Genomic DNA, 21,433 nt, shown 5'->3' on the forward strand with positions numbered 1-21,433 from the left:
CCTTAAGGAGCAGGGCAGAAAAATACCTGGCTGAGCCAGCAAACGAGCTGCCTGCCCCTGGGATGCAGCCCTCAGGCCGGGCTGCCTGACCCCTCAGCACCGACTCCAGCAGCGAGAAATGTCATTTATCCTTTTCCTTTAAACTCTGCTTGCGGCGCTGGGTCTTTCCCTTGCCGGGGGAGTGGGAAGGGCTGTGCCCTGGGAAATGCAGCCAGCAGAAGAGAAAGGAGAGAGTTTCTGCCTTATTACCTAAACCAGCAGGAGAAGAAATCACGTCGGGAAAAGAGGAGCGGTGGCGATGCAGAGCTCTCATTAGCGAGCCTTAGGAGCTGGTGATACCACAGCCAACGATCCAGCGCGGGCTCTCCGGACACGGACGTGAAGTACGGCTTTGCTGCAGCTAGAGGGCTTCGCTGCTGCTGCACAGCCCCGCGCCGTGCCTGGTGCGCTGCCGCACACCCCGGCACCGGCTGGGGCTCCGCCGCGCCGCTCCCCGCCGTTCCCGCCAGCCCACGGCCGGGCCCGCCGCAGGGCCGCCGGACGCCCACCCGGGCCACAGGCCGCGGCGTCCCCGCCACCGAGCCGCCGCCGGCCCGCGGTCATGCCCGCCGCCGCCGCTCCACTTCTGCTGCCGCCGCTCCAACTTGGCGGGTGAGCCCTTCCTGGACACGCAGGTAAGGACCCGCGCACCGCTCTGGGATGGGGGCATCCCGGGTGGGAAGCGGGCGGGTGATTTTCCTGGAGGGTTCGGACGCTTGTCCCCAGCGTCCCCAGGCTGTTCCCGTGGGGTGGCAGCGGGTCCCCAGGGAAAGCCAACACGGCGCCAAGCTCGCTTGGCCCCAGAGGGGTCAGAAAATGTGTCGGGGGCTGTAAAGATGAAGGGCTGCAACCTGGAGAAACAAGGACAAAATTGCCTGATCAGAGGCTCAGGGGTGGGCAAAATGTAAGGATTTCACCAAAAGTTTTGGAGGCCACATATGTCAGAGCAACTGCAATGGCACCTTGGACCCAGATAGCCATCGGGGCTCCCTCCCCAAGGAGGCAGCTTAGCCGCTGGCTGAAGTTTGGGGGTTGTTTTCCTTCTGCTGAGGAGCTTCAGCAGCTGGCAGGAGCCACCCCACCGCCGGCCACCCAGGGTGCACATCCCTAGGATGCACTCAGGCAGGGGAACGGTCCAGGGACCTCAGTAGAGAGGGCTATTGCCAGCGCTGTGAATTGTGCCAAGGAAACCACTCCCCTGAACAGCACCATCTCCCTTTAGCCCTGTGGACACCCTCCTGGCTTGAGTCTGGGGGGAAGAGCTGCACATTTAGGAGTTTTGAAGGGAAGCGCTTTCCATCTCTGCCCAGCACCTGTTTATAATTCCTTCTCCGAAGCTGCTGCAGGTTCCACAAAAGCCGTGCTGCTCTCCCCAAACCCACTTTACTGGGCTGCCTGCTTTGCTTCTGAAAAAAATAAATTCATTTTTCATGAGCTCGGGATCTGCCACCAGTAGAAACCTCTTTCCCAGGAGGAAGGCAGTGCTATGTAAATACCAAGGATAACCAGAGAAGCAGGGTCTGAGCCTGCCTGCAACGCACAAGGAAAAAAAAAAGCCTTAGTCCCTGAGGGATAATAGCTGGTTACTTTGTAGGCTGTCAGGAGAAGGAATTACCCAAGCCAAAATGTAGTGACTGCATTTCTCTGGCAAAAGTTTTTTGTGTCATGAAAATGGCTGGTAGAGCTAAAGCTTTGGGGAGCTGAATCTGCTTCAGTTCGGCTCCCTGAACCACCATCAGAGGCAGGTAATAAACACCATTATTAAAGAATGAGTAATTTGCTGGAGCTCCAGCACAGTGAATTTGTACAGCAGATCCCTGCTTTTGCGCGGTACCCAATCCCTCCCTGCTCTCAGCCCAGCCTGTAGACGTCACCATCGCTTGCGGAGAGGTGACCAAGCGCTCGGCAAAAACTTGCCCATTAAAATCCCCCTCTGCCACCTGCAAGCTCAGCAGAGCAAGCCCCAAAGGAGGGCTTGCTGGGAATGGCCCCCCGGCACAGGTGTGGGCGTTTCAGGCCCTTGTGATTCAGCTGCCCCCTTCACGGCCCCTCTGTGTGGGATGGGATGTGCTCACAGCTTCCCAGGAGCATCCTCAACCTTGGTGGGCGGCCTAAAAGCTCTGCCCTTCCTGCCCCCCACCCCTCCTTGCTGAGTGCCCCTGGTACCGCCCTGTCCCCATCAGCATTAGACCCCAGACACCGATACACTGTGCCCCTTCCCCAAGTCTCTCTTACCCCTTCATCGCCCTCCCTCCCATTTAATATCCGTGCTTGGAATTGTTTTCCAGCTCCCTTGCAAGCATGGTCTCTAAATCAGTCAGTTTTTTGCTCTTTTCTGCCTATTTTCTAAAGCCCTGTACCCGAGCCTGGGACCGCCGGGCACCACTTGCAGGACACAGCTCTGCTGCTGCTTTTAGGGGGTAATTTCAGGCAAGGTCTTCAGCCAGTATTTCTCTGTCTGTAGAATTACAGATGGGCAAATGATTGACTTTTCTGGCTGAAGGGCCAAGCCACATCATTAGAGAGGGGAAAAAAAAAGTCCATTATAGATTTCCTCCAAATTGTCTTTCTGTTGCTGCTTCTCTGTCAAGTGAAAAAGGCAGCAAACCAGCCCGAATGCTTTGCTCAGCCTTGAAGGGAAGAATCCACCGATCCCCAGCATTTTTTGGGTGCATCACTTAAACCAGCTCCCTTTTGGAGTGAAATGCTTCGGGCATCTTTTGAAAACCAGAATCGGTCCCAAGATTTGTCCCCAACCTCTATGTCTGGTACCTCAACTTGTTGGTGTTAAAAAATGGCCCAGGGCCGCCGGCTCGGAGATGCGATGCCACGTGTGGCAGCCACACTGGTGCTGCTCCTGAGCTGGGCAGAGATTTCTCCACAAATCCACCTGGCTCCCTGGTGGGGAGGACAGGGAGACATGGAGGGTTCTGGGGCTTGTCCCCACGCAGCAGGGACACGATGAGAGGGAAGCACCGTCAGCGGGATGTCCTGCCTCAGCCTGTGTGGGACCACCGGTGCTGCTCACCCAGAGCAGAGCCACCTCCTGCGACAAGCTGTGACTCCGGATGGGTGCAAGCAGCAGCCTGAGCCCTGTCCTGAGAAGGGTGGTGATGTGGGCAGGGAAGAGAAACGGGCCAAGCGGAGAGGGAAGGCAAAGACAGAGGCAGCCCAGAGGGCCCCTTGGCAAGGCATGGTTGGGACTTGACGGGGTTATGGAAAAGAAACTGTGACATTGTTTTGTAGCAACTCTTTCCATACCGTATGGATGATAATTTAGCATCATCCTCTGCACGCTCCTGGCCCCTGGGACTGCAGGATGGACAAGAGCCATGGGATGGCTGGGGGCAGCTGCCGCCTTTCCTCTTGCCATATCCCTGAAGACAGAATAAACCTCTCCTATAGCTCCACCAGTGTGAGCTGCCCCTCCTTAAACACAGGGGGCACATCTCCACCCGAGGATTCAATTTCTTTGGCAATAGCAAATATGAAACAGAGGCTCAACATTTGGTTTGGATTGCATCTATTGACCCAGGTAATAATTTAACACCTTGAAGTTTGTCTGAGCCTGCAGACTTTGGCCAGACTGGGAAGAGAGCGATCCACTTATTCGCTGGACGAGGAGGAGATCGGTTACCGCTGATAAATGCAGGCTATGTTTGGAAACTTAGTGTTTGGAAAAGTAAGCTAAAAAGGTGTCATCTCCACGGCGTAAGTTAGTTTTCAAAGAGAGAGCAGATTGTTGGCAAATTAATTAAACATCTGAACTTTAGTGGAGCCCTGTGAATCGCCAGGAGAATCAGGCCACAGTAAGCAAAGTGGAAATAGCCCTGAGCTGAAGGCGGGCAGACAGTGGATAAAATAAACAGGACAGTGGGGAAAGGAGGGTGCTGGCATGCGCTAGCCTTCAGGGTGGTTATGAATCATTTGAGTACAGATATGTTTTAAACAGAGACAAATGAGCAGTCCTTAACAGCCGCTTTACGTTGCCAGCTTCGATTGATAGGAGGGGAATTTGCAGAGATGCAAGGATGGAGTTAAGTGCTGCAGCTAAGCTGCTCTATCAGACGGCCACAGCTGCGAAGGGGAGGACATCTCTCTGTCCCCCCGACGCCTGCTGCCAGCCATGTGCTACGTCCCCGTCCCCATCTTGGTCTCGGCTGGAGTGGGTCTCGCACCCAGAAGAGAGCCGGGTCCTATCTACCAGATCACTTCTGTGCTGGGTGACAGGCCACGGCAGGGAGATCATCCCCGGGGTGCAGACCCTGGGCATAGCCCTGGGGCAGGCTGGGCTGGAGGGCTGAGTGGCACAGAGCTGGTCCTGGAGGGGAGCACAAGGCACAGGTCTGTTCCAGCACACGGTATCACTGCTCCCTGAGGGTGGTGCTCACTCTGTGCCACAGGACCAGGCAGCTCAAAGTGGTCTGTGGGGAGGGAGCAGTGGGGAGGATGGGATGCAAGTCCTGGGACAGCGGCAGCCATGAAGGGGCAATGACCTGTGGGACTTCACGGGCAGGAGAAAAGCCTTGAAGTGGAGATGATAGGGCTGGAGCAAAGGGTGTGGGTGAAACAGGGCGAACTGGGAGAAGAGCGTGGAGCCATCTAGGATACCCACCATGTTCAGTTCAATACTGGGTATAAATAACAATGGAGAAAACCTGATGTGAAATTGAGGACTGTAACCATTAGCATAGGAAAATCAGACATGAGCAAAATTACAATCCACAGGCACGAGCCTCTGTGCATCTTCCAGCAGCAGTGAGAACATCCTGGTATTAAACACATCTTGGGGAACCTCTCTGAGCTCTCCTGTGGGATGCTTGGTGTCCCTTCAGGCACCCCAGGCAAGGAGCCTGGTCTCTGAGGGACAGGGCTGCCTCTGTGCTGGAAGCATCCGTGCTTCCTGGAGCCCAGGGGTCAGTGAGTTTGTACAGCTCCCAGTAGCTCTACAGGCATGGACTTTTCTAAGTAGGCTTTCTACATTGAGGGTAGGGTGCCAATGTCCCTCTCTGCAGACATCAGCCTTAGGGTATTTCCTTAGGGTGTTCCTGAGCTGAGGAAATTGAAGCCTGGACCCAGTCTGAGCTCATGTTTCTCCAGGCCAGTGATTTGGATGCTGCAGCAGGCAGGGAAATTCACTCTCCCCTGACCCTGAGCTGGCGTTTTGTGGCTGAGATGAGCAGTCAGAGCCCGACAGCCTCCCAAGCTGTCCTCACTGTCTGATGCCTTAAAGGGCTGGAGATGCTGAGCAACAGCCCCAGCAGCCTCCCCATGTGGAAGTCATCACCCTGACCTCCGCTGCCTCCAAGTAACTCTGCTGGGTGCCAAACAGTAATGTGAAGTAACCTCCAGTGAGAGCTATCAATCAGTTTTGGTTGGCATCATATGCCCCTTTAAAGCCCCTCACTGGGGCTAGTTGTTGAGGGTGCTGCAGGGCTGAAGGTTGTTTGGGTACAAATCCAGCAGGAGCACCCTGAGGCTGAGAAGGTTGCCCCAGCGTGGCTGTTAGCACCTCCAGTACTTGTCCATCCCTGATCACATGCTGGCCCATTTCCCCGGCATAGTGCGGCTGGTCGCCACATGGGCACCCTGCTGCCCTCCAGCACCGGGTCAGCCCCCAGAGGCAGTCCCCCCGTGTTGCCCCCCGTCCTCCCCGATCCCACACTCTCAGGTGACCCACACCCAGGACAGCCTGTGGAAACTTCTGACAGCCACCTTATTTACTTGTTTGTGTCTCCAGCTAAAAAAAGGATGCTGAGAGAGTCCAAACCTGCTAATTATACACCTAGCCACCCACACAACCATGTGTTTTATTACCATCACTCCATGCTTCCTCCTTCCCCCTTGCCAGCTCGGTGAACCCTTGCGTGAGGGGCACGGAGGGGTGCATCCCAGCCGGACGCGTCCCGTGGCCACATCCCTGCCGGTGAGCTCCGACTCCAGGCAGGCGCTGGGCTCACACCAGCAAGGCCAACACCAGCCGTGGGGTGTTGAGGCGGCGTAACCATGCCCAACGATTTGGGCGGACGGGCGCTGTGCCCAGGCTTTGCCCGCAGGCACCGGCCCGGCCCCGCGGTGCTGTGGGATGCTCGGCCGGGAGAGGCGGCCGGGGGCCGGGGGGAGAGCGGCCGCATCCTCCCGCTCTCCGCGGCCCCGGGGCGGTGCGGCGGACGGAGCGGCAGCCCTCCGCTGCGTGGAGTGCCTGGGACATCTAGCGGCCACCTCTCCAAGTGCCGGGCCCTGCCGGGGGTGGCTACCGGGCTGGGGGGTGCCCGGCCGGGGATGGGGAACACGGTGGCAGCGGGCCACCAGCGCCCTGCCAGGCTCGCAGCCCCTGGTGCCATAGCGGCGGGGCGCAGCCTGTTTGCAGGCACTCCCGGTTTGAGGTTGAGTGTTACGAGCGTGTCGTTCCAGCGTTTGGAGGCGATGGAGCTCACACTGCTCCCCTGCTGATGTTCCTGGGCAGTGTGTCCGGCTTCCTGGCACCGGGGCTGGGGACGGGGCGGTGGGGGAGCCCACAGCCCTGCAGAGCCCCTAGCACAGCTCCTCCAGAAGCAGCCCGGCTCTTCCCTACCAGCGATGGATTTGCTATTTCTTACCATTAGGAGCAATGCCTTAGCTCTGAGCACAGCTGGGTCAAAACACTGCTGCAGAGAAACATTTTTATCAGGGAGAATAAAGACTCGATTTCCACCTGGAAATTGCCCAATTTGACTTGCGAACCTTGAAAAGCAGCCCATCGCATCCCAATTCTCAGAGCAATTTAGTCTCTGCTGGAGCCAGGAGCCCATTGCCGAGGCACTGGCTCTCTACCTGTTAGGAGATCAGAACAACCGCTTTATTCACTCCTTTCCAGTTCTATCAAACCAGCTGCATCAAAGTTGTGAATTAGATGTTCTACATCATGAACACCTCAGCCATCCTCCCTCTAATCCATGTCCACAGGCTCTGTGTCACCTTCTTCCTTCCCTCCTGGTCCTCACCAGCTCTTTCCCCTCCAGCAGCTCCACAGTCCCTTTCTTCTCCATCCCGGTGGCCCGGGCCCAGCTCTCTGCCTGGCTCAGAAGTCACTTTGCGCCGTGCATCTTGCCCACCATTTCCCTTCCCACTGCTGCCCATATCCGTGCTCCTTTGCTTCTCTGGTTACCACCTCTGCCAGCCCCTTTGGGGCTGCCATGCCCCATCGCCCTCCCCTCCTGTCCCATGCTAAGAGCTACCTCCCCCAAACCACCCTCCTTGCCCCTTCCGCCCCCTGGCCATCTCCTCACCTGATGCTCCTGCCACAGCAACCTTTCCCAGGACCAGTGAAGGCTTCGTTACACCCCAGGGATGAACAGCCCCCCACTCTGCACTCTGGTGCTGCGCCTGAGACAGGAACAGTGGTGTGGAGACCCGCAGGAGGGCTCGTGTGTTGGCCAGAGCACAATCACTTTCCATAGCCATGCCTGTGGGTCTAATGAAGGCGCTTCCTTCTCCTCTTGAGCTGTGCTTCACCCTGTGGGGCTCAAGGCTGGGACATGGCAGGTATCCATGCTGCTGTGGGCTCCTAGGGCTGAGAGAGGGCTTGGTCCGCCCCTGCCAGACACATTGTCTGTAAGCCCTCGCAGCCCTTCCTTCATCCCCATATTCCCTCCCCAAAATGCCAACTTCCCTCCCTGCAATGCTCTCCCTTTGCTTCCCAGCAGCCTTTGTGAGCTGGTTTTCTCTTGGGCAGAGTCGCAAGCTTGGATGCCCAGAGGCAGAGGTACTGTGCCCTGGCAGGACTTGGGCCTCTGCCTAGAAACTTCCTGAGAGCTTCCAGGAGGGCCTGGGCTCTGGGAAGGGTACTAGCCACATCTCCTGTGCTTTCCTGCTCCATCAGGAGCAGTCCCACCTCTGTTCCAAGACTATGGCAGCTGTACCTGGCCATGATGTTGCTTCCCATCGGCCGGGTCAGTAACGGGTGTTCACACTGTCCCCTACCCTCAGACCGGCCAGGGCACAGCAGCACAGTGGGGCACCGCTCCCTGAGGGCACTGCCCCCCCCCAGGGTGCTGTCCTCAAGGAGAAAGCCTTTGGCCAGGATGGGCTAACCGTCTCTCTCGGGAGTCTGGGGACATACAATGCAGTCACAACCTGCTAATGAGCCTGGGAAGCAAGGCAGAGTGTTTGCTTGACAGGGCAATTAAATGATGATTGATTCCTGGAATAGCTACTTAATTCATCATTAACTGGGCTTATCAGAGCCAGCATCTGTGCTGAGGGTCCCACTGAGGGCTGTGCTGCTGACAGCAGGGTGGCCAGTGACCTGAGCACTTCTCATGTGGGGGGGAAAACACTCAGGATGGTCCTGAGGGGACCTGGACTGCCCCAGGGGACGTGGCGTGGAGGCAAAATCCATAAAGCACAATGCCAGATTTTCTATCTCTTTATTTTTGTGCCTTATTTTGGGTCTTTTTATCCAGTACTCACCTTGAGAAGCTGAGAGTACACAACGCAGTTGTGCATTTCCCATTCTGCTGGGGAACACCGCAACTAGCCTGGGGAGCGTGGGGGGCCTGGGGAGCGTGGGGGGCCCTGCCCTGCCGGGTGGTTACGGGAGCAGCTGTGCAGGGGGGAGGCAGTTCCTTAGGGAGCCAGCAGTCGTTAGCCTCGGTGTTAGGGCTGCAGCAATAGTCCGGCTCAACCAGGGCACTGGAGTCTGCCTCCTCCCAGGTGTGCCCTCCCCAGGCCCACGCTGTGCATATACACTTGTATGTGTGCATCCTCCCTGTGCACCTAACAGCATCTCACCACCGTTACCTGCTGCCAGCATTGCCCAGACTAGGCCCATGGGGCTGATGGTTATGCACGCTATCCAGTCGCGCTGGTAATGAGGACGGAGAATGGCCACTCTTTGCCAATTTTGTCTTTTACAGCATCCTTGCTTTCATCTGCTGGCTTCATTCCTCTTCCCCCAAGCCTGCTTATAAGCAAGCTTACTTTATTACCAGGCTTACTTTATTACCAGGCTTTCTTTATTAAGCTCCTGTGTGGCTAAATTCACAGTAGGATCCAGATAATCCAAATGGGGCTTGGGAACAACGGCAGGGTTGGTTTGGCTCTGTTCCTCCTTGCACGTGTGCACGCGAGGCTGGTCCTCACCCTCCTTGCCAGTCCCATCCTATTATCATCTCTAGCGGTTTGGTGACCCCTGTCTCCACCTGCAAACCCAGACCGTTCGGCACACACGAGCGTGCGTGCTTGCACACACAGGCGCAATCTCTATGCAATGCAGTGATCTTGGTGACTAAGGAGAGGGAAGCATCTCTAACCCTTCCAGCGCTGGGACTCTTCACGTCAGCGATCAGAGAGGGAGGTTTCAGCCTGGCTGCTTTCCAGCAGGGCTGAGCATGCTGCCGTAGGCATGCTGCGATGCTGGCTCCCAGCATCGCCTCCCCACTGACAATAAATGCCAGGAGTGGGTACTAAGGCTGCACTTGGTGGTCCCTCCGCATATTTATGAGGAGCGCAGCAATAGCTCTTTCTGCACTTTTCCCCGTGTCCCTGCAGCCCAGTTACCGCCCCATCTTGCTCCCAGGGACAGCATTGTCCCCAGCTCCCGCAAGTGGAAAGCGACAAGGAAAAGAGACTTTAGTACAGGTAAATCTTTTATAATCTCAGAGTGTGCAAGAGCCACAGACATTAGCACGGACTAAAATCTTCCACCTGTAGCCCTGCCCTGAAAGCAGACTCTGCCCTGGGCCTGTGGGCTTGTGCGCCCATGGTTTGTGCAGTGCAGCAGCCTTTGAGGTCCTGGCCCTGCCCTAGAGCTGGCTCCAGGGCAGTTTGAAGCTCCGGGCTGTCCCCGCTCTCCCCGGGGGAAGCCTTTAGCCCTGCCCAGCCCACATTCAGGGAAACTTTCCCATGCTTCAGCAGTATTTTCCTGATGGTTTTTTTGCTACCCATGCTGTTACTCTTCAGATGTGCATTCCCCCTGGGATATTTGCTACCTGCAAGACCTCCAAGCCTCTTCCGCCCAGCCCAGGTCAGCCAGCCGTCTCCCATCAGCCGGCCCCTTCAGCATCCTTTGGGATGCCCAAAGTCAGCAGAGTCTGTGTCCAGCAGCAGTCCAGCTGCATAGACGCACACTTCCCACCCTCGTCTGTGATACCAATTGCCTTTTAGGTTTCCAATTCCTCTCAGCTCCTTTCCTTTCTTTCCCCCTCCATGCTCCAAGTGTTTCCCGGTGCTCACTGCTGCGAACATATTGCTTTAAGGCCACAAAGCTCTCCCCCTCCTCTGACCTGCTGCCGAAGACCTGAAGTGAGCAGAGCGACAACCTCCACACCGGCAGCACCTGCTGCCCGGAGGCCGGCAGCCTGCCCGCAGCCTGTCTGCTGGCGTTTCTCAGTGCTTTTGGAGCTGGTTCCCTCCAGCAGCTCCCAGCAAGATCCCACCCCTCCCTACCCCAGCTTGATGCCAGGAACATTTCTTGAAATGAGGCGTGGATGCCCTACCAAAACTGTCAACTTTCTCTTGCTAGAGCTGGGCTTCTGCTCCTGCTTGGGCTGCTGCTCTCAAATCACGCTCAGTGACTGGTCTCTCCTTACTGTTTTGTTAAAAAGCAAGATATTTTATTGGAAATCTAATTTGAGTGTTGAGGTGAGCAAAGAAGAGGTTCGTGCTTTCCATGCCTGAAAACAAGGATGAAGCTTTGTGTTTCTCTGGGTGCAGGAAATAAAACCATCTGTGCTACAAATAAGCATCTCCCTTAAATATTTTGAAAATACTTAACGGCCATCTGCCATACAAACCATTACAGGCTTTATTAGTAAGGTGGGAGACTGCAGAGAGCAGAAAATGGTTTTGGGGAGGGAGAAGCGGAGGGCATTCACCAAAATGTGCAGAATTTTGGCAATGCAGGAGTGGTTTTGAACAGCTCCATTTTCCTGAGCAGCTTTCCAAAATGTGATCATTGCTGCCAGAACAAAGCCCATCGACAGGGCCATATAAAACTGGGTACAGCACTCAAACCTGTGCAGTATGGCAGAGTTTTGCCAAGAGGATGGGACAACTTGGGCTTTTCACTCTCTGGAGTCTTCAACTCCAAGTTCTTTATTTAGATTTTCATCTTGAGGACAGATTTAAAACCAAAAAGTGATGTGCCTTCTATCAGAAAGCCTAGTGCACCTTCGGGAACCCTATAGCAGGTGGAAGTGTGTCTCTGCTACACAGCATCCTGCGGAGGAGGCAGTGATGGAGGTCTCTAAGGAGGACAGGAACATTTGGCGTTGCAAGGCAATAAGGTGGCACGGTCGAGGAGCTGGGAACGTGCTAGAGAGTGGCTGTAAAACACGGGGCTCGGGTTCTGAAGAGCGCAAAGTAATTGTTTCTCTCTCCTGGGGAACGCTGATATTTCACTACACATTTTCTTTGTGCCAAGGTGGGTTGGGAAGCCAAAATAGCAAACGCTCCTCCAAAGAAAAGGGGTTGAAATATTTCATCTCAGAAATATTCATGAAAAAAAAAAAAAAAAAAAAAAGCACAAGGTTTCAGCACTCTGAAATGGAGGAAAGGAGAGGGTGGTGAATTTTTCTGAGGAAGAAACCTGTCTTGACATTTGTAGCTGAGGATCCCGTTTGGATATGGCATTTTCTGAAGCCGGTGGCCTGGAGCCAGGACTGCACGACTGCCAGCTGTACCCAGCGGTGGAGCTGGTTTAAACAGGGGTTTGATGTGATGAGTCATTTACTTAAATTGCCCCATGGGGTCTCCCCTTTAACCTCCGCAACCCTCCATTCCTCCACACAGCTGGCTGAGCATCCAGCGCTCCCCGCCCCAGCCTAAACACCACCTCCATGTCCTCACAGCAGCCTCCTGGCTTCCCTCCATGGCTAGCTACTCTCACCCCAGCCCCAGCTCAGCCTTGGAAGAGCCCTAGAAAACCTCCCTGGTACTTGAAAGCCATTAGGTGCATGTGTAATGCCTGGAAGGCTGTAATTCACCATGTGAGCCTCTGCTCTGGGATGTCAGGGAGGCCCCTCAAGTGGCTGTCAGCATCTTATCTACTTCTGTGCTGTCTGTTATGCTTTGTCGCAGCACACATTATGAACCAGCAGAAAAGATGCAGTAGGTCCTTTCCTGTCAGGCTGCACGTGGCCATCTCAAGATGCATTATAGATACAGCAAATCCTCATCTTAATCCAGCCTGAATCAGATCCTCTTGTTACATCCTTATCTTACTACCAGATGGGGAGAGATGAAGAGATGCTCAGTTTGCCGAGATAGCATTCAAGCTGCGGAGAGGCGGGGAGGGCTCTTGTTTTCTCCAGCATTGCCAAATCTTTCTGTTCCCACTAGCCTCATCTTGACATCAGCTCCACATGGGCGAGAGGCTTTTCCGCTCCCTTGCCTTGCTGAAATAACAGCCTCCTCCCTCCCACTCTCTCTGCTTCTGCAGGATCGCTTCCCCCCCCACACCGCCGGCAGCATGGAGAGCGTGCGCGAGCTCCAAAACCCGCTCTTGGCCAAGGCCAACGGGCACCTTCGCAACAGCTATTCTTACCACCAGCATCACAGCCAGGACTACCCCAGTCATCGCTGCCAAGGGAAACTGTATTCCTACATCTTCCAAAACACTGGCGGTGCCAGGACTCACCAGCTGCTGGATGCCAGTTCCCTGCAGCTGGCCGTTGAAGCCTTGTACGGCCCAAATTTCATCCTTGTGAAGGATGAGACCGCTCTCAAGGCCAAGGACAGCAAGACAGAAAGCTGCGAGACCACTTTTACAGAAAGCAAAGAGGCTCCATCTGAAGGTCCTGATGGGCACGAGGCACAAGGGTCTTGTCTGGTAGAGAGTGACATCCGCATCCAAACTGTGTCCTACGAGGTGGAGGAAGAGGAGCTCCAGGAGTACGAGGTGAGCTTTGCCAGGCGGGATGGCACCAGACTCCTCCTCTGGTAACTCTGGCCATTCAGCCCAAATTCTTGGTCATTTATTCTCCCTTCTTTCCCCAGAACTTCCCTCCCAGACCCTACCATCTCCTGCCTCATGAGTCTCTCCCTGTGCACCCAATATTTCTGCTTCTTCTTTATAATTTCTGCTCCCTTTTCCTCACCGCAGACCTCAGAAGGAGGTCGGCTTCCCTGAGGGCAGCCTGGCTGCATGCCTGCTGGGAGCGTAGGGGAGGTGGGGCCGTCTCTGCAGGACCCTTGGGATATGGGGACCCTTTGACAAGGGCAGCCTGCCGCTGTCGTGGCACTCGAGTTAACAGGAAATAGCAACCCTTGTGTAACATCAAAATTCACATGCCTGGTGGCAGCAGCTAAGAGAAAGCTTTATATATAAAGACGAGATGAATAATCTTGCAAAGGAAGAACGAGAGCTGACAAAGCAGCCTCATGATGCACTCTATGCCCCACCACAACTCGAGCAGCAGTACAGAGGCCGGGAACAACATCCGGGACCTTGAGAGGTGGGAGCGGGTCCCCAGAGCCCGCTGGAGCTGATGTCTGATGACCCAGCACAGCTCTGCTGCTTTCGGTGCCGGTGGTGTGGCCTTTTCAGATGGCAGCAGGGGCGTCCCCACCTCTGCGTGCCTCCCCCACTGAGATACATCACTTCCAGGCTGGTCTGCGGCTGGCTGAGCGGTGCCCAAAGGCAGGAGGGCTGACTGCAGCCACTCTGAGCAATGCGCTCACTGAGGGGACAGGACGCGTCACCCCTGTGATGGAGGCTCCAATTCAACCGCTTTCCCTCACTTGCTAAATTAGTTTAGCAGGATATCGATCTCCGAGTCCCTAATGGGGATAAGGCACTTTGTTTAAGTTTGTTTAAGCTGACAAACAGCCAGTTCTGCCAAAGCTCAAGATATTTCAGTTTAAGACTATCTATCTCCCAGGGAAATCCCAGACCCCCAGCAAGTGAGCTCAGCATTTGCTCTGGCAGGGAGCCGAGAATCCACTCTGCTCCTGAATTTGCTGAGCTACATTTTTTTCTCATCAAAGTGGGCTGAGGAGACTAAAATATTTTTGAAACTCACTCCTTGAATTTGCACGTGGGAAACGTGTGAGAATATGTGATGGGGCCAGGAGAGAGCAGGAGCTGGGAGGAGAGGGGCTGAGACGCAGCCTGCAGGGCGGCACGGGAAGGCGGGCATGTGCTGAATCCATCTGCTTTTGCAGAGCGACTCCTCCAGCGACAGCGAAAGTGAGGATCATTTCCTGATGCTTCCTCCCCGGGACCACCTGGGCTTGGCCCTTTTCTCCATGCTGTGCTGCTTCTGGCCCCTGGGGATTGCTGCCTTCTACTTCTCCCAAGGGGTAAGAGATCCCTTTGCTTTGCCTGCATGCACTGAGCGCTGGAGCAAGGGCCCTGCAAGCCACAGCAGCCCTCAGAGGGGACCGGGCACCTTTCTGCCTCTAAGTCTCATCTCTGTGCCATTCCCAGATCCCTGAGGGCTGAGGCAAAGGGTGCTCCTGGCTCCTGGATGGCTCCACCACTGCTGTGGGATTGCAAGCCCTCCAGTTCTTGTGTGGGTTACTGGAAGTCAGGCTTTTCCTTTGGGTCTTTCAGGTGTTATTTAGGGAACTGGGGCTCCCCTTGGCCCCTTGCCCAGGTTCTCACCCTCCAGCTGGGCTCTGGAAAATGGCATTTTCCCACCTGCCCTCCCATTCTCCAGTAGTGTAGAGGTCCTACACCATGACCCAGTCTGAGGCAGCTCATTCCCCAGAGACTGGATACAAAGGGGAGCCCAGTCTCCGTATCGCAGTACAGCTCCTCCATAGCACTTGTGTCTGATGCACGTTGGCTGAGCTGTATGAGCCAACACCAGGCTGGCAGAGGCTGGAGAGAGTGGTGGCCCTCTCTCAGAGGAGCTGCTGTCTTCTTGAGAGCTTAGCCCAGAGCTTGGGCTCACTTACATTACTGTTGACCCAGAATAATTCATGCAGAGCCAGAGGATTTACTCTACGTTTGCACAGATGCTGCTGTACCAAGAATAGACGGGGGGGAGGCATTAAGAAGTTAAATCAAGAGGATAGAAACAGAAATGGAAAAGTATATAACATGACTACCTGGCACAGAGGCGGTGGGAGGCAGGGGAAGCTTTAACTGATTAGGACCCCGAGGAGTGGCTGATTTCACATGTTTCCACATGGTGCAGGGTAGCATGGTGCACTCTCCACGTGATGATGTTCTTGGAGCAATTTATATTTAGCTCCATTTGCTATAACTACCGCTTTCCTTCACTTGCTGAGGCGAGAACCATCTCTTTATTCGGTGTCTGTGCACAGTGGGTGCCCTGATCTCCACATGGCAACTCAAACACAAATAGTAGGTAACACTAAGAGTAGCTCTGAGCTACTAAGGTGGAAGTTGCCAGCCCAGAGAGCCAACACGCGTATTTGCCTCCATCACTGGCTCCATCAGCCCTTCTATGGCAAATAGGCTTCAACAGAAAACCCCACGCAGGCAAAATCGAGTGGCAGCACAGCCAGACCAACGGGCCATGCTGTCTGGAGCCAGCTCCCTGTGACTCGGCAGTACCCGGTATATACATGTATAGGGTATATCTGTATCTAGTTGGTACCACACAGCCATCACCGTGCGCACTGACTGTTTGTCTGGGCTTACGAGGGTCTGGGCTCACAGCTCTGGCTGAGCTCCCAGATGGCTGGGGCTTGCAGACAAACAGCAAAGGCCCCCACTTCCCTTGGAGGCAAAATCCGCAGGGAAATGTGCACAGGTGACACCGCTGTGTGGAGCCCTCCTGGACCGACAGACGCCTTGCTGTCCATTCCTAGCCTTCGTGGGACGCAGTGGCCGGGAAAGGGGGGCTGACTCAGTAGTGAAACTACTGCACGCAGGCTGAAAGGCCAGGTTGGTATGGCTGTGAGCAACGAGCGTTTCTTCTCCTTCCAGACCAGCAAGGCTGTCTCCAAAGGAGATTTCCATCTGGCCAGTTCAGCTTCCCGCCGAGCTCTCTTCCTCGCTGCGCTCTCCATAACCATCGGCACAGGAGTGTACGTCGGGGTGGTGGTAGCGCTGATTGCTTATCTCTCCAAAGGGGGCCACGTATAGCTGCCACCCACACGTCAGCACCGTCCCCGGCTGCTGGCCCTCCTGGGATCGAGCTTTCCTGTGGAGCACAGGGCACCAGTGCCTGCAAGGGCTGCTTGCACAGCAGGACCCCGGCATGGATGCCCTGCGCAGGCTCTTTGCCCTTTCAGACAAACAGTAGACCCCTGTTATCCCCGAGGCTGTGGGATGCCACCATCCAACATCAGGGAATTGGGCACCGACCTGGCTGCTGGGACCAGGAGGAGCGTGTTTGCCTGGTGGAAGATGTGTGGGAGAGATGCTGCATGCTGCTGCTGGGCTGGTGCCATCACACCTGCTCCAAGGCTGTGGCTTCTCCTCCCAGCCCCACAGCCGGGAGATCCACTGCTGGTGCCCAGGCTTGGCTCATGAAGGGGGCACACAGGGAGGAGAGGGGATACGGTGCCAGGGAATGACCCTGGGAGGTTGGGGTCCTGGTGGGGTCTCCAGACTCGTGGTGGGGACAACATTCTTATTCAGTGCCACAGAACGGCACCTGGCCCCTCAGCTGCAGCAAAGCAGGAGGACACATCATGGACGTGACTGAAGGGCATGCTTTCCACATCCCTCTGCAGACAGACCCCTGATCCACGGGAGAACATCCCAGTTGCTGGCCCGTCCCAGACCAGAAACAAGGAGGAAGGCAGGCTGGTGGTTGCACACCATCACTCCCATCATTGGAGCAAGCTGGCAAAGGCAGCAAGGTTTTCTCCATGTTAATAATGACTGTCATGATAATTGCAAGTAGGAGCCTTCGTACGGTTGGCGTCCCACAGTGCTGGGCCCTGAAAAGACTTGTAATGGCAACTTCTACCCAAGAGGTGACCTGGGAGGGGTGGGGGCCTGATGGACTCCACTCTCGGCACTAGCTCAGGGCCCTGCAGACAAAGAGAGATGGAAAGAAAAGGCCGACATGACAAGCAGAGCCTGGGGTGGGAGTGATGTTTGAGAGGGGATAAGATCCAGAGAGGGGGAAGTCTTGGAGGGACCCCAAGACACAGGGGATGACCCCAACACACTTCTTCCCATGCCTTGGAGAGGGGTATCTCCATCCATCCAAAAACCTCTGCTGACAAGGAAATCCCACACATCCCCACTTACATCTTACTTTTGCTAATTTGTATATTGTCAGCGACACGTCAAGTGCTTCAGAGGTGGGTGTGAAGGCAATGACTGCCCCAAAGGGCCAGTGCTAAAAGGCCCTGCCTCACCCCCCTCCCCAGCATCCACCTTGACCCTCCCTCGCAGTGGCCATGGCTCCCCTGCCGCCTCCTTCCCCCGTGTGCAGGGGGCCACAGGCAGACTCTGGGCACCCATCACCCCTTTCCTGGGGTTTCTGGGCAGGCTGCAGCCGGCTCTGCAAGAGGCACAGCACGTTCCTCCAGCTGGGTGCCATTCAAATGTACATTTCATCCTAAAGAAGCATGTTAATGTCTGCGATTGCTGTTGTATTTGAGCAGTAAAAGAGAGAAGCACATCAGAGACCTGTTCAGAAGCTGGTCTGAAACTTGCCATTACGTTTTATAATATGGAAGAGCTAATAAAAAAAGGAGGAAAAAAGACTCTGTTTATAAGGACGTGGAGCTGGCTAGTGAAGAGGTGAGCTTTGCAGGAGTGCTGAGCTCACTTAAACCTGGAGGTGTTTATGCAGTTCCCGAAGGAAGTTATAATCCAGCTGGTGTCTGGGCAACTCAGAGGGAGATGTACCATGATGTAGATCACAGCGAGCAGCTAGCGCTGGGAGTGGGATGGTAATCTAGGCTTTTTGCCATGTGTGGATGGACAAGAATTAGGGGGGGAGAGAGAGAGAGAGAGAGAGCCTGGAGCATTGTGTATGTTCAGGCTGCTCTGTGTGTAGTAGAAGCATAAAATAAACGGTGCTCGAAGAGGGGCAGAAGAATACAAACATCAGAGGGAATAAGCAGGTCTTGCTTCTGATGGTGGACAGAAAGAGACAGAATTAGCAGGGAAGGACTGGGGTGTCCAGAAGAGATGAGGTGGCTTAGAGGGGCAAGATGAGGCTCACCCTCACCCAGCAGCCGAGAGATGGTTTTCATTCCCCTCTCCTCTGCGTGCTCGGCCTTCCTGGGCATCTGTCCTTCCAAATAACCAAGCAGGACAGGAGCACTATTTCAGGAGAGGGGACATCCACAGATGCCCATGCAGCAGGAATGACCAGACCCACCGCCTCCCCCACCTCAAGCCCTCCTTGTCTCTCCCCACCCCGAGCACCCTCAGATGGGTCAGGGGTGGGGGGGCTTCCTGACAATTGTGGTCCAGACAAAACTGTCAGGGCTGCTGGACCAGAATCAGCAATGAGAAACTGCGTTTGCTGTGAATTTGTCGTTCTGCCAGCTGGTTTCCTCTAGGGGCTTCCCTGGGGAAGGCGGGGGGGGGGGGAAGCAGCCCCCAGCCCACTCCCCATGGGCACCCCATCCCCCTGCACCCCAACCCACATCTTTGTCTTTTTTTAATTCGAGTCGCACAGGGAAGGACCGGGCTAAAGGGCCAACAGAATTAAAGTGTTTTCCGCTAATAGCCTGAATCTCTGATGATCTTGTCAAGGGGGGGGGGGGGAAGGGGCTGTGCCAGAGCATCCCTAAGGGGGGCATTATGCAAATGGAGAAATTAGCTGGAAACAGCCTGAAGGGAAACATGTGGAAATTGAAATCTGAGGACCAGCATGGAGACTGCTGCTGAATAACTTATTATAGGCTCACAGTGTTTGCTGCAGCCACCTGAGCAGAAGGGAAGGAAGCAAAAAGGCAACAAGGCACAGCAGTTGGGGAAGACGCAAGCTCTGGAAATTTGATCGAGCTAAAAAATATATAAATGCTAAACTACTAGTGGGTGTGGAAAAGGTGACTCTTCATCCCCTCCTGTCCTGCCAGAGGAGGGGTCCCTCTCCCACTTGGGACCCCCAGCCCCATGGCAGAGCTCTGTAATGGTCCTGATCCCACAGGGGATACTCAGAAATTTGGGGTGAAGGAGGAATAACCTCGAATTCTGGCAAGAAAGGAGAAGGGAGCACAGGGGGCCCAGCACATTGCAGGTGTGGGAGGTGATGCAAAGGGCAGGGAGTGCAGAGACGGTCTGTGCCCGTGCAGAGTGGCAGCAGTGGAGCAGGATTCCTGGTGGCTGGTGAGGGAGGATTTCGGGTTCTCTGAGCTGGGGATGAAGGGGGGTTGGTTAAATAGTGATGTCCTACAGGGGTGTACACTGCAACTTGCTGTCCTTCCCCGCACCCCAGAGCTTTCTAAAAAATAATCACAAGAGGTGCTGAAGAGTGCCATGATATATCAGAACAAGCCCCCCCTTCTCCATTCATGAGTAATTCATTATCCATAATTAGGACATCTATTTGCAACTGAGTTCCCCACCAGCTGGCTGCAAGTGCCTGTCCCTGTGAATGCAGGTGCTGTCTGGCACCCCTGGCACAGGCATGGTCCTGCAACCCCTTGGCCCCAGCAACCCCATCCCATCATCCTCCTGCCCACTGCTCCCCAAATGCCCCTGCACTGGCCTCGTTGCCCCACCAGCACTCCCAGCCCTCGCCCTAAGCCGGTGACGCCAAGGGACAGACACAGAAAGTCACCAGAAAGCCCATCCCCTGCCCCTCTCCCTGCGCCCCTGCCCAAACACCCCTCTCTCATCTCACATGCTGGTTGGCTTCTGGATTGTGAGAAATGCCATCTCCAGGTGTCCAGGATGCCCTCCCTGCTGTGAGGACAAGACCTTGGGGACCAAACCAGCCCCACTCCCTGTGGCTGGCTGAGCATCCCCACCATCACTCCCCTGCCCTGGAGATGCTCCTCGCTCAGCCAGGAGCTCAGGGACGTGCTCTGAGGTGTGCTGGGCTTTGGTTTCTTTTCCCAGCAGTGGAAAACACATTGTCTTCCGGCTTGGGCTGCTTTCATAACCTCCGCAATGTCAAGGTGAGCACTTCCCGGCGGGCCTTTCTCTTCAGAAGCAGCTAAGGACGGAGTGGATGGAGCCTGTGCCAAGGGCGAGGGTGGCCTTTGAATCCTTCTGGGATGCAGCCGGGAAGAAAGCTGCTGAGGAAAAAAGCATTGGTGCCTCAGCGCAGATCTGAGGGACCAACGCATCGGAGCCACCGCCTGCTTCCCCCAGCTCTACTCGCACTGCTCGCCCCTCGGCAAGCGCTGCGGCCTGCCGGAACGGGGCTGCTGGCTACAGATGGGGGCTGGGGAGCAGTGGTGAGGGATGCTGGCATGGGGCTGTGTTGGATCTCGTTCCTCTTTCTACAGGGGTGAGGCGAGAGGATGGAGAAGGGAAAAAGAAGCTGATACAGTTTGTAGGGGACACAAAACCCCTGTGGGACCCCAGCCGAAGGGATCCACTGGGGTACCGGTCCTCCCACACCCTCCTAGCCAACCTGCCCCTCCTCAGGGTCAGCCCCGAGGTGGGTGATGTGGAAACCACGGGGGTAGGATGTGGGGTGTCCCTGCTATGCTCCTGGTGCCTTCATTTACCTGGGAGGACAAAGACCCCTGCAGAGGTAAAGCTGTTTTACCTGCTTTCCGAGCAGTGCCTGTCAGTGGGGTGGGATTGCAACCAGTGCTGGTGGGGCAGCAATGCCTTGATTCTCCCCCCATCTCTCCTCTGGAGGGTGGTGAGAAATAAAGACACAGGGAGATAAAAGCAGAGTAAGTGCTTTGCTCCACTTGATGGCACAGTCAGTGTTTTCCCTTCACAGCAATCCAGTAAGGAAATAGCTAATTATCCGAGACAGGGCAAATCTTCTGTTCCTGTCCAAAGAAAAATTAAAAAGCATTTAGCAGTGCATCTCGTCACCTAGCTTATCCTTTCCCCTTTTCTCCCCAAAAACAGCCTGCAGCAGAGCGAGCTCAGGGAGGCACAGCCTGTGGCAATGCCATCTCTCCCGGGGCTGGTGGGTGCGGATTTTTGCAGAGAGAAGCCAATTAAGAGCCATCACTCAGGCATCAGCTGCTGTGAAATCAGGAGGCTCATTACCTCTCTTCTCCCCGCAGACGCAAGCACCAGCTCCCTCTTCCACAGCCTGCGGTAGCCACATGTGCAGGAACGCACTGGTGGGGCTGAGCTGTCCCCATGGGGCAGGAGGACAAGCGGTGCCAAGAGGGGACAGAGCACTACGGGGGGGACACCTTGCTGGGGACAAGGAAGATGCTGTCCCCATGGCCCGTGGTGATCCATGGGCCTTGCTGCGATGCCACAGGAGGGGTCGGTTAGTGCAGGTGACGCACAGGAGGCTGGTAGCATCACCCTCCACTGCTCATCTGTCTCCCCACTGTCCCCCTCCACATCCCCATGGTGTCCAGGCACAGAGATGTG

General features: G+C 55.4%; 3 protein-coding genes across 3 annotated transcripts in view; 1 reads left to right on the plus strand and 2 right to left on the minus strand.

The window, feature by feature from the left end:
• The window catches only part of FCF1 (FCF1 rRNA-processing protein), a 290,016-nt gene that overhangs the window by 172,709 nt on the left and 95,874 nt on the right, over positions 1 to 21,433 (minus strand). The window lies entirely within an intron of this gene.
• Positions 1 to 21,433, minus strand: part of NPC2 (NPC intracellular cholesterol transporter 2) — a 215,457-nt gene that overhangs the window by 43,514 nt on the left and 150,510 nt on the right. The window lies entirely within an intron of this gene.
• On the plus strand, positions 206 to 18,621 carry SYNDIG1L (synapse differentiation inducing 1 like). The gene is made up of 4 exons (XM_075753921.1): positions 206 to 674; positions 12,461 to 12,919; positions 14,185 to 14,322; positions 15,923 to 18,621. The coding sequence occupies exons 2-4, from the start codon at positions 12,491 to 12,493 to the stop codon at positions 16,079 to 16,081; spliced, it is 726 nt and encodes a 241-aa protein (XP_075610036.1). The 5' UTR covers positions 206 to 674; positions 12,461 to 12,490; the 3' UTR covers positions 16,082 to 18,621.

This window comes from Balearica regulorum, chromosome 5 (assembly GCF_011004875.1).
Source record: "Balearica regulorum gibbericeps isolate bBalReg1 chromosome 5, bBalReg1.pri, whole genome shotgun sequence".
In the NCBI taxonomy this organism is placed as follows: Eukaryota; Metazoa; Chordata; class Aves; order Gruiformes; family Gruidae; genus Balearica; species Balearica regulorum.